The sequence below is a fragment of the Pelophylax lessonae genome (assembly GCF_965119305.1).
Source record: "Pelophylax lessonae genome assembly, chromosome: 1".
Lineage (NCBI taxonomy): Eukaryota > Metazoa > Chordata > Amphibia > Anura > Ranidae > Pelophylax > Pelophylax lessonae.
Window position 1 is genome coordinate 811448838 of NC_138768.1, and position 13996 is coordinate 811462833.

Sequence of the window (13996 nt, forward strand, 5' to 3'; positions counted from 1 at the left end):
CGTGGCAGTGCTGTTGCTTAGAGATCGGCTGCTCAGGCACCTAGGGCTGTCACATGAGGTGGGGAAGGAATCCTCAGCCCCTTGTAAGCTCCAATTTGCAGTCTCTTTTGCCCACAACAGCCAAATGGAGTGTTAGAGGATTGAAGCAAAGATGTATGTTTGCAGCTGATGGAGCTTGTATTTAACCACTTCTGGACCGGAAGGTTTTACCCCCTTAATGACCAGGCCATTTTTTGCAATGTGGCACTGCGTTACTTTAACTGACAATTGCGCGGTCGTGCGACGCTGTACCCAAATAAAATTGTTGTCCTTTTATTCCCACAAATAGAGCTTTCTTTTGGTAGTATTTGATCCCCTCTGCAGTTTTTATTTTTTGCGCTTTAAGTTCCGGTTCACACTTGTGCGATGCGGGAAGGCTGTGAATTCGCAGCCTGTTCCCGCATCGCATCCGCACAAAAGGCAGTACACACTGCCATATGCGAAACGCAGGGGGTGTCAATTAAATGTTAACGACACCCCCAGTTTGATCGCATATCGCAGTGTGATCTGACAGTACGCACAGGATCCGATCTTGATGCGGCTGAAAAAAGGGTCCTGTGCGTCTTTGGTGCGGATACAGTGCGAATTCAGCCATACATAGTGTATGGCTGAATTTGCATCCGCACAGGAGATCGCATGTAATGAAGGAGCAGTGTGCTCCGAATTACATGCGATCGCCGCAGCCGCACAAGTGTGAACCGGCACTCAACATCAAAAGAGCGACAATTCTGAAAAAAAAAAACAAACAAAATAAACCTATATATTTTTTACTTTCTGCTATAAAACACAGCCAATAAAAAAATAAAAAATCTATTTTTTTTAAGCCAATATGTATTTTGCTACATATTTTTGGTAAAAAAAAACCCCAATAAGTGTATATTGATTGGTTTGCGCAAAAGTTATCGTGCCTACAAACTACGGGATAGATTTATGGCATTTTTATTTATTTTTTACTAGTAATGGCGGTGATCAGCGATTTTTTGCAAGACTGCTAAATTGCAGCAAATAGATCGGACACCTAACTGACACTTTTGACACTTTTGAGGGAATCAATGACATTACTACAGTACAATATGCACTGTTACTATACTAATGACACTGGCAGGGAAGGTATAACACCAGGGGCGATCAAAGGGTTAAGTGTGTCCCTAGGGGGTGCTTGCTAACTGTGTGGTGGGTGGATTTACTAGATGAACATAGAGATCTCTGTTCCTGAATAGTATGAACACAGGATCCTTGTGTTCATCTGTGACAAAACGACGGTCTGCTGTGTTTACATAAGCAGACTGCCGTTCTGTCTCTATAGGGAGCGATCGCGGGTGGCCGGGGGACATTACGTCTGCCGCACCCACTGATTGGCTCCCCCTCTTGCCAATCAGCGCGAGTGACAGGTACGTCGTTTCCTATAATAGAGCCGACCTGCCACAGTAAAAGTGCGGTGGCTGGTTGGCAAGTGGTTAAGTGCACCTGTTGCTTTGTCCTGCACGAGCAAAGCACAAATTCACATTAAGCCCTCATTCACACTGAACACGGCTTTGAAATTGTGTGACTTCATCTGAACTCGCTCAATTTCAAAGTCACGTTTTAGTCTGACTTTGGTGGGGACTTAAAAGACATCTGTGCGAGTTCATGCACAGATGTCTATTGAAGTCGCCCCCGAAGTCGCCAAAAGTAGTGCAGGAACTAATCTTGGAAATCGGTGCGGTGGCCCAAAGATGATGTCTCACCGATTGGGATGCTCCCATTGCCCTCAATAGGCTGCGATTTGACATGTGATTTGTCCTGTCAAATTGCGCTGATATGAACGGGGGCTTAGACTATAATTACAATCAAGATTGCTGTCTATGGGATGCAGATGGAGTATTACTGTGGGATATGGCTCCCAACACTTATAATAAAGTTCCATTTGTCCCATTAATTCAGGAGGAGGACACAGGGCAGAGAGAGGTATTTTTTTTTTTTTTGCTTTTGGGAGCAGGCAGAGTAATATTAAAGTGTTGCTAAACCCAGGATCCTGCATCACTATATCTGGTGTGCCATAGTACACAGAACATGGAAATGCAATTATTTTAGTAAATATAAACTGCTAAATTCCTTTTCTCATCAGCAGTATATAGCAGTCTTGTGACTTCTATCAGTGTCTGATTAAAGTTTGTAGGAGGAGTTTTCATTCTCCCCTGATTGTCCTATGAGGCTACATGACTCCTGACCCTCTGTTTGGACAGTGCTGATTGGACCTGTGTTGATCACATGCACTCTCCCAAGAAATAAAAAAACTCTCTAGCAATACACATCAAACTGAGCATGTGCAGCTTGCCCCCACGGCTTTGTTCGATCAGTAGATGGTTTGGCGACAGTGGAAGATGGGGAGGAACAGAGAATAAAGGATCAAACAGCCTTTGTACACAATGCGGAGGATTAACCCCTTAGGTTCCACAGTGAGTAGAACAAGCATACTTTACTGCATATACAGATTGATTTTACTGTTGTGGGTTTAGTAACACTTTAAGTGAATAAACTGACAGTCACTCTTGACCCCCTGCACTCATGCTCTCTGTAAATTATATAATCCTGACCCCTGCACTCTGTATGTTACACACTCCTGACCCCTGCACTCTGTGCGTTAGATACTCCTGACTCATGCTCTCTGTACATTATATAATCCTGATCCCTGAACTCTGTATGTTACATACTCCTGACCCCTGCACTCTGTGCGTTAGATATTCCTCACTCATGCTCTCTGTACATTATATACTCCTGACCCCTGCACTCTGTATTTTACATACTCCTGACCCCGGCACTCTGTGCGTTAGATACTCCTCGCTCATGCTCTCTGTAAATTATATACTCCTGGCCCCTGCACTCTGTATGTTACATACTTTTGACCCCTGCACTCTGTATGTTACATACTCCTGACCCCTGCACTTTGTGCATTAGATACTCCTCACTCATGCTCTCTGTACATTATATACTCCTGACCCCTGCACTCTGTATGTTACATACTCCTGACCCCTGCACTCTGTGCGTTAGATACTCCTCACTCATGCTCTCTGTACATTATATACTCCTGACACCTGCACTCTGTATGTTACATACTTATGACCCCTGCACTCTGTATGTTACATACTTCTGACCCCTGCACTCTGTATGTTACATACTTCTGACCCCTGCACTCCGTATGTAGGCTCAATTTTTAAGCCCCTCCCACTGTTTGCACAGTTTTGCACACCCATAATCCACCACCGTGTGCTACCTCAATATTTTTCTTATAGTGTTTATGGGGCCCTGTCAGGTAGATTGTGCAGGGCCCCATGATTTCTAATAGCGGCTCTGATTACAAAGGAACAAAATGCCACAATTAGGGGGTTAAAACTTTTTTCCTGTGTACGTTTGTCCTGTTCAGATCAGTTAACAGTTGCAGAGTGTGGCAGTTATGCCCTGCATTTAATGAAACACAGAGCAGAAAGTGTCTAATCAGAGACCCAGTGTCTAATTTTTTCCTCGTAGACATCACTGGGCCTAGTTTATCCTGTCAAGGCCCAGTGACTTCGATTGAAATATGACTTATGTAACTAGCAAGAGGTATTTCAGCATGCTGGGTCAAATGTAACACGAAGACGTGATTTATAAGTTATTACTCCAATCTGCGCACACGCGGTGCAGCAAATGAGCGGAGCGGCTTATTACTGTATGAATGAATTCAGCTTGTGTTCTAGGCCGGGTCAGGTCTCTTGCATTTACCGACTACCTAATAGTATGCGTGTTTATATTACAGCCGCCTATCACTCATCAGTGCAGGGAATGACTCTTAAATCATACTTACATTAATTAAGCCAATAAGGCCGTGTGGCAGCAGATATTTCCATACCCAAACCAAACACATCCATATGGCGGAACAATCTCCCGTTAGCGGCCTTGTCGTCAGTCCGTGCAGATCCCGCTTCATACGTCTTCATTTACAAGGGACTCTTAGGACGGAGGAAACAGATGCTTTATGGGCTTAATAAAATGAAATGTGTTTCACTCTTGTCCGCACCGTTCTGTTCTGTCGTTCAGGATATCGTTCATGAAGAGGAATGCTGCGTGTTCAGCGCAGCGGCCCGGGTGAGAACCATGAGAATTTCTGCAGCTGTTTTATTGGATTATAGAACAACCCAGACTGAGCGAATAAAAACACTTCTGTTTTTCTTAGAACATCATGAAATCATTTTTCAGTTCAGCTAGTGTAATAAAGGTAATAGAGATACAGTATATGAAGGGGAAGCTATATAGTTTGTAAATGTATATAGGGAATGCAGACATGTCAGCCTGGAAGAAGAGTTTATGGGGTGATAAAGAAGTAGGATGTGCTGCAGCAAAAACTAAGTGTGGCTTAAGTAATAGCAAAGGGTATGACTTAAAGCGGAACTCCACCCAAAAGGGGAAGTTCCGCTTTAAGGGCTTAATTCCCCTCTCCTCCTAACCAATTGGCACTTTTAAGAAGCGGGGGATGGGGGGGGGAGTGGGGGCGGGTACCTGATTTTGACAGGTACCTGCTTTTCCACGGCAATGGAAGTTCTCTTTCTTCCCTCCCCCCTCCAGTCTTCTGGGACACTGAGGACACTAAAGATTCCCCCCCTTACCAAGAATTGGTGTGCCTGTATCCAGTGGATAGTACGATAGGTTCAGTACACACATAGTGTTTATGCCCAGCACCACTGGGATCTCGTGGAAGGCATTTTCTCGGGTTACCACCAGTCTAATCTGATCAATAGTCAAATACCTGGGCCGAAATCCAGGTGACCTCCCACTACTGGAATAGAGTAATTCTTGCACAGCTTTTTCTAGGATGGACTGCAGAGAAGACTGGGTCGACAAGGAGGTGAGGGTGGATTTTTTTTTTTTTTATACCTCAAGTCGCCACACAACACTTTGGGTGACTGTCACTTGGCTCTTGGCCTCTGACCTCATGTTCTAGTTCCTCTTGATTCCATTCTATGGCCTGTTGTTGGATGATGGCAAATGCATTGATGCACCTAACTGGAACCGGAACAGCTGGGATGGGGTCCTTTTCATACGCTCCAGGAACAATATCTTATACAGCAGAAGCATTTCCTTGTACTAAGGACCTAATACACACTGGACAAAGTTTGATCTTCAAAAAGTTGAGCTTTATATGAAAAATAGCCTGCAATAAATTACATATAAAACCAAAGAAATTGTCAGAAATTGTCATCAGTAAAGCCACAAGTACAAGAACAACATATACCTCTTTCTCTCGCAGCCGCCGCCATGCCTACCAAGCTAAGAAAGACGAGGATGCTCCGTGGACACGTCAGTCACGGCCACGGTCGTGTTGGCAAACACAGAAAGCATCCTGGTGGTCGCGGTAATGCCGGTGGCTTGCATCATCACAGAATCAACTTTGATAAATACCACCCTGGTTACTTCGGTAAGGTCGGCATGAGGCATTACCACTTGAAGAAGAATCAGCATTTTTGTCCCACAATTAACGTGGACAAACTGTGGACTTTGGTCAGTGAAAAGACCAGACTGAACCATGCTAAGAACCCCAATGGACCAGCACCAGTCATTGACGCAGTGCACGCCGGTTATTTCAAGGTGCTCGGCAAAGGGAAGCTCCCCAAGCAACCAGTCATTTTAAAAGCAAAGTTCTTCAGCCGACTTGCCGAGGAGAAGATTAAAGGTGTCGGCGGTGCTTGTGCTTTGGTAGCATAAAAGCTGTTTGAACCAATTATTAAACTTCCATTCTGTAAAAAAAAAAAAAAAAAAAAAAAGAACAACATATACATTATCTTTGCAATCAATATAATAAACATTTTTTACTTCCAATTACTATTCCCACTGGAAATTGACTTGATGATGTGTATGGAACCACTCTCCCCCATGCTTTGTCTGTACAACCCAGCCATAGACACCATGGATTTTTAGGGCTGCATTGCCGTGATGTATTAAGACTATGGACTATATGGTGTTTAGCCAGATGCTTGGCTACAGAGAGCACATTAAGACAATGAGCTGCAGGTGCTATCTATGCCTTCACTGAACAAACATGCCGGACCTGGTAACACTGTCTGTCTACTGCCAACAGGGGGAGCTGACAAGTCAAAGGAGCTCCGTAGACTTGTATGCTAGCCACACTGGACTGTGGGATTTGAAGTTCTGAATGGGAGCAATGCTGTGGAATCTTATAGAACATTGAACTACAATACCTGTGAGAGGACAGTGAAGAGAGAAGAAAAGGTTTATTTCCCAGGCTGCAGACCAAGAAGCTTTCTCTTTTCCACATGGGAACTTGAGTGAGCACATCTGTCTGACTGGGTTTGTTGCAGCCCTACACAAGCCAGTGGCCTGAGTGGAGCCTGAGGGCCGTAAGCACTGGGGGTCAGAGAGATTGAGCATCAGAGTGCACAGAGACTGAGGTCTGAGTCACTTGCGGGACGCACTCTTTTGCTGCAGAGTTTACGGGAGAGCTGTGGACTTGTGAGCTGGGAGCCAGTGCTGCGCCACTCCAATCCAGAGGGCGTCTGAACAGTAGATCATTGCAGCTGCATCGCTGGGTCTAGTGAGAGGGCCTTGTTGCCTTTAGCCTGTTTGCTGCTAGCAGAGACTGAGTAACTGGACAATTTTCTAGCAGTGTATACCACTGCATGCAGACACTCAGACCCCGCATCAGTCCCCTCTGAACATTCAGACCCCAGATCAGTCCCCCATTAACATTTAGACTCCAGATCAGCTGGCTGAACATTCAGAGCACAAATTAGTCCCCGCTGAACATTCAGACCCCAGATCAGTACACCTTGAACATTCAGACTGCAGATCAGTCTCCCCTTAACCACTTTATTACTGGGTACTTTCACCTCCTTTCTGCCCAGGCCAATTTTCAGCTTTCAGTGCTGTCGCACTTTGAATGACAATTGCGTGGCCATGCAGCACTGTACCCATATGAAATGTTTATAATTTTTTTGGAGACAGATAGAGCTTTATTTTGGTGGTACTTAGTCACCATGAGGTTTTTTTTATTTTTTACTAAACAAATGAAAAAACCCAAAAATATTTTTTTAAAAAGTTTTTCTTAGTTTCTGTTATAAAATTTTGCAAATAAGTAATTTTTCTCCTTCACTGAAGTGCGCTAATAAGGCTGCACTGATGGGCTCTGATTAGGTGGCACTTATGGGCACTGATTAGGCTGCACTGATAGGCGGCAAAGATAGTTGGCACTGATGGGCAATTATAGGCACTGATGGGGCTGCACTGATCATTAGGGCACCGATGATCAGTGCCCTGATTATCATTGTAAACAATGTGCTGACTGGCTTGCCGATAACTGGCAAGTCTGTTTACATGTGATCAGCTGTGATTGAATACAGCTGATCAAATAGTAAAGTGCCACTGTGATTGACCCTTTACCGCGATCTGTGATCAGCTGTGTCCGCAGGAGACAGAGGTCACATAACACACCCCAATGGGCATGCGGGAGGCGGAGCCCTCCGAGAACTGGACGACCGCGCTGTAACCATCTTTTGGCTATAGCACGGTTGGGAAGTCGACAAACTCCCCTACACACCCAAGATCAACACATATTAAACTCCCTTTCAGACACCAGATCAACCCCCCTTTGAACTTTTCTTCAGACCTCAGATTAGCCCCCCTCTAAAACTCCTTCTGTCCTTAGTCCAGCATGGTGCCACAGAGAACACTTGGAACATCTACAACAGGCTTCCATTTTGGCTCAAGGATGTTTTAGTCACATGATTAGAAATAGGAATGGTGATAGGTTTCTCTTTCTGTCCTGTATGTCCTGTATGGGCATTATTCTGATGCTGGTTCGCTGGGACATGGTGTGGGCCCATGGAACCCCAGAATTTGAGAACCCAATGGATGTTGGGTGGTATGAGGAGGTATATATGTATACAAGGAAGGACAGGTGGGTAATTTTGGGGTACCTAAATAAAATTCAGCACTGCTAAGCAAAGTTCTTCCTAAAGCCTAAACTTAGACCACGCCTCCCACTCTCCCCCCTGCCGCTGCAATCTTCTGGGGTTAATACAACTAAGGGGTTGTCACAGGCTCTCATCAAGAGAGACAGACTATGCCCAGCCTAGCTGCACCATTCATGTAAGCCATACCACAGCTTCTAAGAATGAAACAGGATCTAAGAATGAAGAATGATCAGATGATTGATAGGTCTGCCCCTTCCATTCATAGATTGTGTTTCATTCATAGAAGCTGTAGTAGAGCTCCTTTGGATGGCCCAGTTTGGCAGAATGGGTGGGCATAGTCAAGCTTTCTTGAGGAGGGCCTGTGACAGCCCCTTAGTTGTAATAACTGTATTTATTAAGATTACGGCACTAGGGGGTGGGGGAGCAGGGAGAGTAAAAGATTTCAAATGAAAGAAGAATCAGCAAAAGAGACATCATACTGACTGTATTTATGACCCCTGTGCTGATTTTTATGTTTTTATTTTAGCTGCACTTAGGCCCTAAAGCAAACCTTTGCTTTACCCATTAGGAGTATTGCTACAAGTTTATGTTAACGACTTGAATCTTACAGCATTTGTTTCAGTTTGGAAATGTCTTTCTTGTTTTTTTTTTTTTTTTAGGACAGATAGGGCTTTAATTTAGTAGAAGGTTTGGATACATAGCTGCAGATGGGTCAGGCTGCCCATGCTGACCCCTGTCCATAGCCAAAAGCGCCTAAAATGGGCATGTGAGCATCAGAACTTGACTACAGGAGAAATGGAAGAAGGTGTCCTTGTCCGATGAGTTCAAAAAGGGTTTGAGGAACACAACAACAAGTTCAAGGCATTGACCTCTCAACTTCTAGGACTTAAAGGATCTGCTAGTGGTTCTAGATATCACAGCATACTTTCAGAAGGCTAGTGGAGTTCATGCCTCAACGGGTTGTGGTGGGTGCTCATAATGTTTTGGGTGAGATAGGTAGATGTAGAGATAGATAGATACGATAGATAGATAGATAGATAGATAGATAGATAGATAGATAGATAGATAGATAGATAGATAGATAGATAGATAGATAGATAGATAGATAGATAGATAGATAGATAGATAGATAGATAGATAGATAGATAGATAGATAGATAGATAGATAGATAGATAGATAGATAGATTTCTTCATGGAGGTCTGGACAGGGGCATATCTACCGCAAGGCAAAAAAGACATTTACCTTGGGTGGCATTTATCAGGGGGGCGATGCCGCCCCCAGGCAGAATGGTCCCCATGGTCACAGTCCAGAGTACTACAAGGAGCACAATGATAGAAATGAAGAATTCAGTACAGGGTACAATGATCAGTGCAAAGTGCTACACGGGGTATAATGATTCCAATGATTGATCACAGCAATCTGAGTTCTACCTGGAGTGATCTGAGGACCCCAGTGTGAAGATCGGTGTCGGGGATCAATGCGGTCTTCTCCTGGCGGGGATGGCTTCCCCCTGACCAACCCCCCCCCCCCCGCTGGGGGAAGACAATTGCTGATTCCCCTGTCAGCACTGTCTGTGTTGATGGGAGAATCGTCTGAATTTCTCTCCTGCAACCCGTGGTTGAGGGAAAGAAATTTGCACCGTGTATGGCCAGCCTTACTCTTTCCCCGGCAGGGAGTTCTTCCTGTAGAAGGAATATCGGAGGTGTTGGTTGGGTTGCGGCACACAGCTGAGGTTCCCCATCCTGCTCTTGGCTCTCCCGATGTGATGTGATCAGACTCTGAGCTCTCTGCTGACGAGCGGAAAGCTCAGAATCTGATCACATCGGGATTTTCCTTCTCCAGGAAGAACTCCCTGCCTGGGAAAGAGTAAGTCCGACCACATCGATCCCCGGCACGGATTTTTACACCAGGGCCCTCAGACCAATCCGGGGGGAGAACTCCGGTTCCTGTGATCGCTTATTGGAATCATTGTACCCCGTGCAGCACTTTGCACTGATAATTGTACAATGTGCTATATTCTTCATTTCTATAATTGTGTTCTGTGTAGTACTCTAAGCGATCATGGGAACAGAGTCATAGTGTTCCTTCTGCCTGGGAGCAGCACTGCCCCCCTTAAAAATGCCACCCAAGGCAAATGCCTTGTTTGCCTCGTGGTTGATACACCCCTGGGTGTCATCTTATCACATCGCATGGCCCGGGGCCGCACCACCCCCTCCCACTGTTTTACAACCTGACCAGAGTGATAAGGATGTGACAAATTTTGGGGAAGCCCAGCTGGGTCACATTTCCACTAACCTGTATGATCATTTCCTTCATCACCTCCTGTGATTGGATCAGCACACTGATTTCATGGGAACATATTATATTCCATAGATCTACTGTCCGCACTGAGAATGACAGGATCATCCCATGCCCCATGCACTCCATGCATAGCCACCAGAGACCCCGCATAGCCACCAGAGACCCCCCATAGCTACCAGAGACACCGCATAGTCAACAGAGACCCAGAATAGCCACCAGAGACCCTGAATAGCCACCAAAAACATCCCATAGCTACCAGGGACCCCGTATAGCAACCAGAGACCTCACAAAGCCACTAGAGTCTCCACATAGCCACCAGAGACCCCGCATAGTCACCAGAGACCCAGAATAGACACCAAGACCCTGAATAGCCACCAAAAACAGCAAATAGCCACCAAAAACCCCACATAGCTACCAAAGACCCCACATAGCAACCAGAGACCCTGAATAGCCACATGAGAAGGAAGGGGTGGGACATATTTAGATGGGGGGTGCCTGATTTTAGTCTTACCTAGGGCAGCACAAAACCAAAAAACACCACTCGGTCTGGATCTGGTCAGTAGAGACCTGATCCATCCTCAATGCAGTTTTATAGCAGCAATAGAGTACTTCAGAACAAAAAGTGTGTCTGGACAGCCGCACTCCAATGCAAATATTTATTGAGAAGAGGTTAAAATACCTCAGCATACAGAGGTACGGATCAAAGACAGCCAACGCGTTTCACACTACTAACAGTGCTTAATCATAGCCTCTGTATGCTTTGGTATTTTATCCTCTTCTCAATAAATATTTGCATTGGAGTGCGGCTGTCCAGACACACTTTTTGTTCTATATGGCTTGCACATTGAGCCTGCACCCTGCATCTGTGCTGTTACTGTGAAGATTTTTGAAGGCATTTCCACCTGGAGTGGTGTGTGGTTTCTAATAGATTACTTCACTTCCTATGTCAATACAATGAGGAAGCATTGGGTTTACATTGTCTGCTATAGAGTGCTTCTATGGAACAATCTGAGCAAGAATATAGGCCCAGGATTGATTGTTTCACTTACTGACAGGCAGTGGTTCCAGCGCAGAACCCCGCCAGCACCTGTCAAAGCTGCTGTGACCCAGGTGTCTTTTTTAACTGGCACTGGGACAAAATGCCACTGTTCCAGCACTGTTTTAAAATGGCACTTAGGATCCAAGTGGTTAACTCACCCCCTGTTGTATATACTTAACTTTTTTCCCTCTGCCCCTCCATTCATGAAGGGGGGTCACAGCTGAAAATGAACAGGGTGATATTTCAGAATATGGCTCCAGCAGAATGGCTTCTATTCGCTGACGATGGAGGTATTACAAGCGGTGTTATACTTGGCGGCCACAGACATACCATTGGACACTGGCCACTTTATGAAACATTTATAGTAATGTAAAGTAAACACATTGTCCAATGGTAAATCATGCCTAATAAACCATTCACTTAGGTGAAATAACAACCTGTCCTTAAAGACAATAATAAAGCAATTATGGAAACACACAGCATGTGGAATTCCTAGGTATTGTATATCCTTCGAGAAAACAGACTACAAAATGAATCTGTTAGGACAGTGCATGTATCCATCTATTCATAATCTCAGTGCTTCTGGTGGAAGTAAAAAATGGCTTCTGCCAAAAACGTAGAAATACCTGAAATGGAACACTTACATTTTAAAATAGTTTTCCTCTATTTTACAGCAAAGTGGCAACATTTTCAGACATCTGGTTTGTGTCATTGTAGTGATTTTAGGCGGAATGTTAGAAAATCGTTGTTAACTTTCAGCATGAGCTAGTGCAGGGGCGGAAAGTCTTGTGGAATTCAGGAGTCAGCCAGTCCAACTTGCCAGCCAACAAGGCATGTGTATTTTTTAATATTTTTATAAAATTATGTTCAGGGCTTAACGTTTCATTACATTTATGAACATTTACATCTGTTCCCTTACAGTCAGCAGAGGTAGCTCTCATTCACAATGTTTACTTGTCTGTTGTTAGCTGCTCTGCTAAACAAAATGCATTGTTTACAGAGCTCATAACTTTAAACTGAAATGTAAACAGAGAACTGAATTAGTCCCCGTTCACACTAAGGCGACCTGTGAGGCGACCTGGTCACCTCACAGGTCGCCGTAGGTCGCCTTCCATAGGGAAGCTGCGGACCCGTTCTAATAGGAGCGACACAAGTCGCTCCGACTTAGAAAAAGGGTCCGAAGCTTCTTTGGGGCGACCCGGAGGCGACCGCCATAGACTTCAATGTTATGAAGTCCGTGGCGGCCGCTCCGAGGTCGCGGCGCGCTGCTCGCACCGCGACCTCGGAGGTCGCCCCCCCCAAGTCGGATCGCGGCAATGTGAACGGGGCCTTAGTCAAAAGAATGACTCATCTCCTCCACCTCCCATCCCTGCATGCTCTGTACTGTAGGGATCAATTTCAGGTTCAGGTCAATGGAGAGTTTTTACCAAACACTAATGGTTCAGGAATATATAAATGCAAAATAAGTGCAGCTCAATCACAAATACAACATAAGACATAAACAAAGTCCCTTTGCTAAAACAATTAATGTGGTATCAACAGTGTAACAGTCCCAAAATCTGATCGTCAAACTGATAATCTGGTTTCTGTCACAACCAGAAGTGCTTCATTTATTGGCAGAATCAATACTGCCACTAAATTACAGCTTCTCTGTCCGCCCAGTGACTTATTTTATGTAGTAAACAAGCCCACAGGTATCCCAGGCGACGTTTCTGACTAAATATAGTCATGGCAATATTTGGTCAATGACATCAGCCAGCATCTCTGGCCGGTTTGTTGACATTCAGCTGTCACTTATGGAAAGAGTCTGGTGGGAAAGGATCGTTGGGTGCTGGTTAACCACTTAAGCCCCAGCCCTATTTCGGACACTTTTTGTTTACAAGTTAAAACCGGTATTTTTTCCTAGAAAACTACTTAGAACCCCCAAACATTATATATATTTTTTTAGCAAAGACTCTGGAGAATAAAATGTCGGTCATTGCAATATTTTTTGTCACGCGGTATTTACGCAGCGGTCTTTAAAACGCAATTTTTTGGGGAAAAATTTAGAAAAATCACATTTCACTGCATTTAAAAAATACTAAACAGTAAAGTAAGCCCATTTTTTTGTATATTGTGAAAGATGATGTCACGGCGAGTAAATAGATACCCAACATGTTACGGTTTGAAATTGCGCCCCCCCGGAGGGGATGGCGACAAACTACGGTCAATAGAGATCTCAATAGGCGACGCTTTAAATTTTTTTAACGGTTACCAGTTTAGAGTTAGAGTGTAGCTCTTTTTTTAAAATTATTGCCCACCCTCTGGCGATCACGGCGATACCTCACATGTGTGGTTTGAACAGCGATTTCATTCGCGGCTCTTCTTCTGTATACACTAACGGTGACGGGGGCGGCTAAAAATTTTTTTTTCCTATTTATTTTATTTTTTTTTTTAACTTTATTACAGGTTTTTTTTTTAAAAATCTGATCACTTTTATTGCTGTCAAAAGCAATGTAAACATCCCTTGTGACACAAATATGTAGTGACAGGTACTCTTTATGGAGGGTTTGAGGGTCTAAAAGACCCTAGACCCCTCCACTACACTTCCATGTATGCAAAATGCTGAAAACAGCGTTTTTGCATACAGCCGTTTTTTAAATTTGCCGCCTTTTGCAGCACAGTAACCCGGA

At 44.4% G+C, this 13996-nt stretch overlaps 1 protein-coding gene across 1 annotated transcript; it reads left to right on the plus strand.

The window, feature by feature from the left end:
- The first annotated feature begins 5292 nt into the window (after positions 1 to 5292).
- Positions 5293 to 5813, plus strand: LOC309544583 (large ribosomal subunit protein uL15-like). Its single transcript, XM_082243491.1, has one exon. The coding sequence runs from the start codon at positions 5311 to 5313 to the stop codon at positions 5755 to 5757; it is 447 nt and encodes a 148-aa protein (XP_082099617.1). The 5' UTR covers positions 5293 to 5310; the 3' UTR covers positions 5758 to 5813.
- Positions 5814 to 13996: the final 8183 nt, after the last annotated feature.

Bases quoted from the DNA above. Each gene is read 5' to 3' on its own strand.
- LOC309544583 (XM_082243491.1), top strand. From the start codon at position 5,311: ATGCCTACCAAGCTAAGAAAGACGAGGATGCTCCGTGGACACGTCAGT.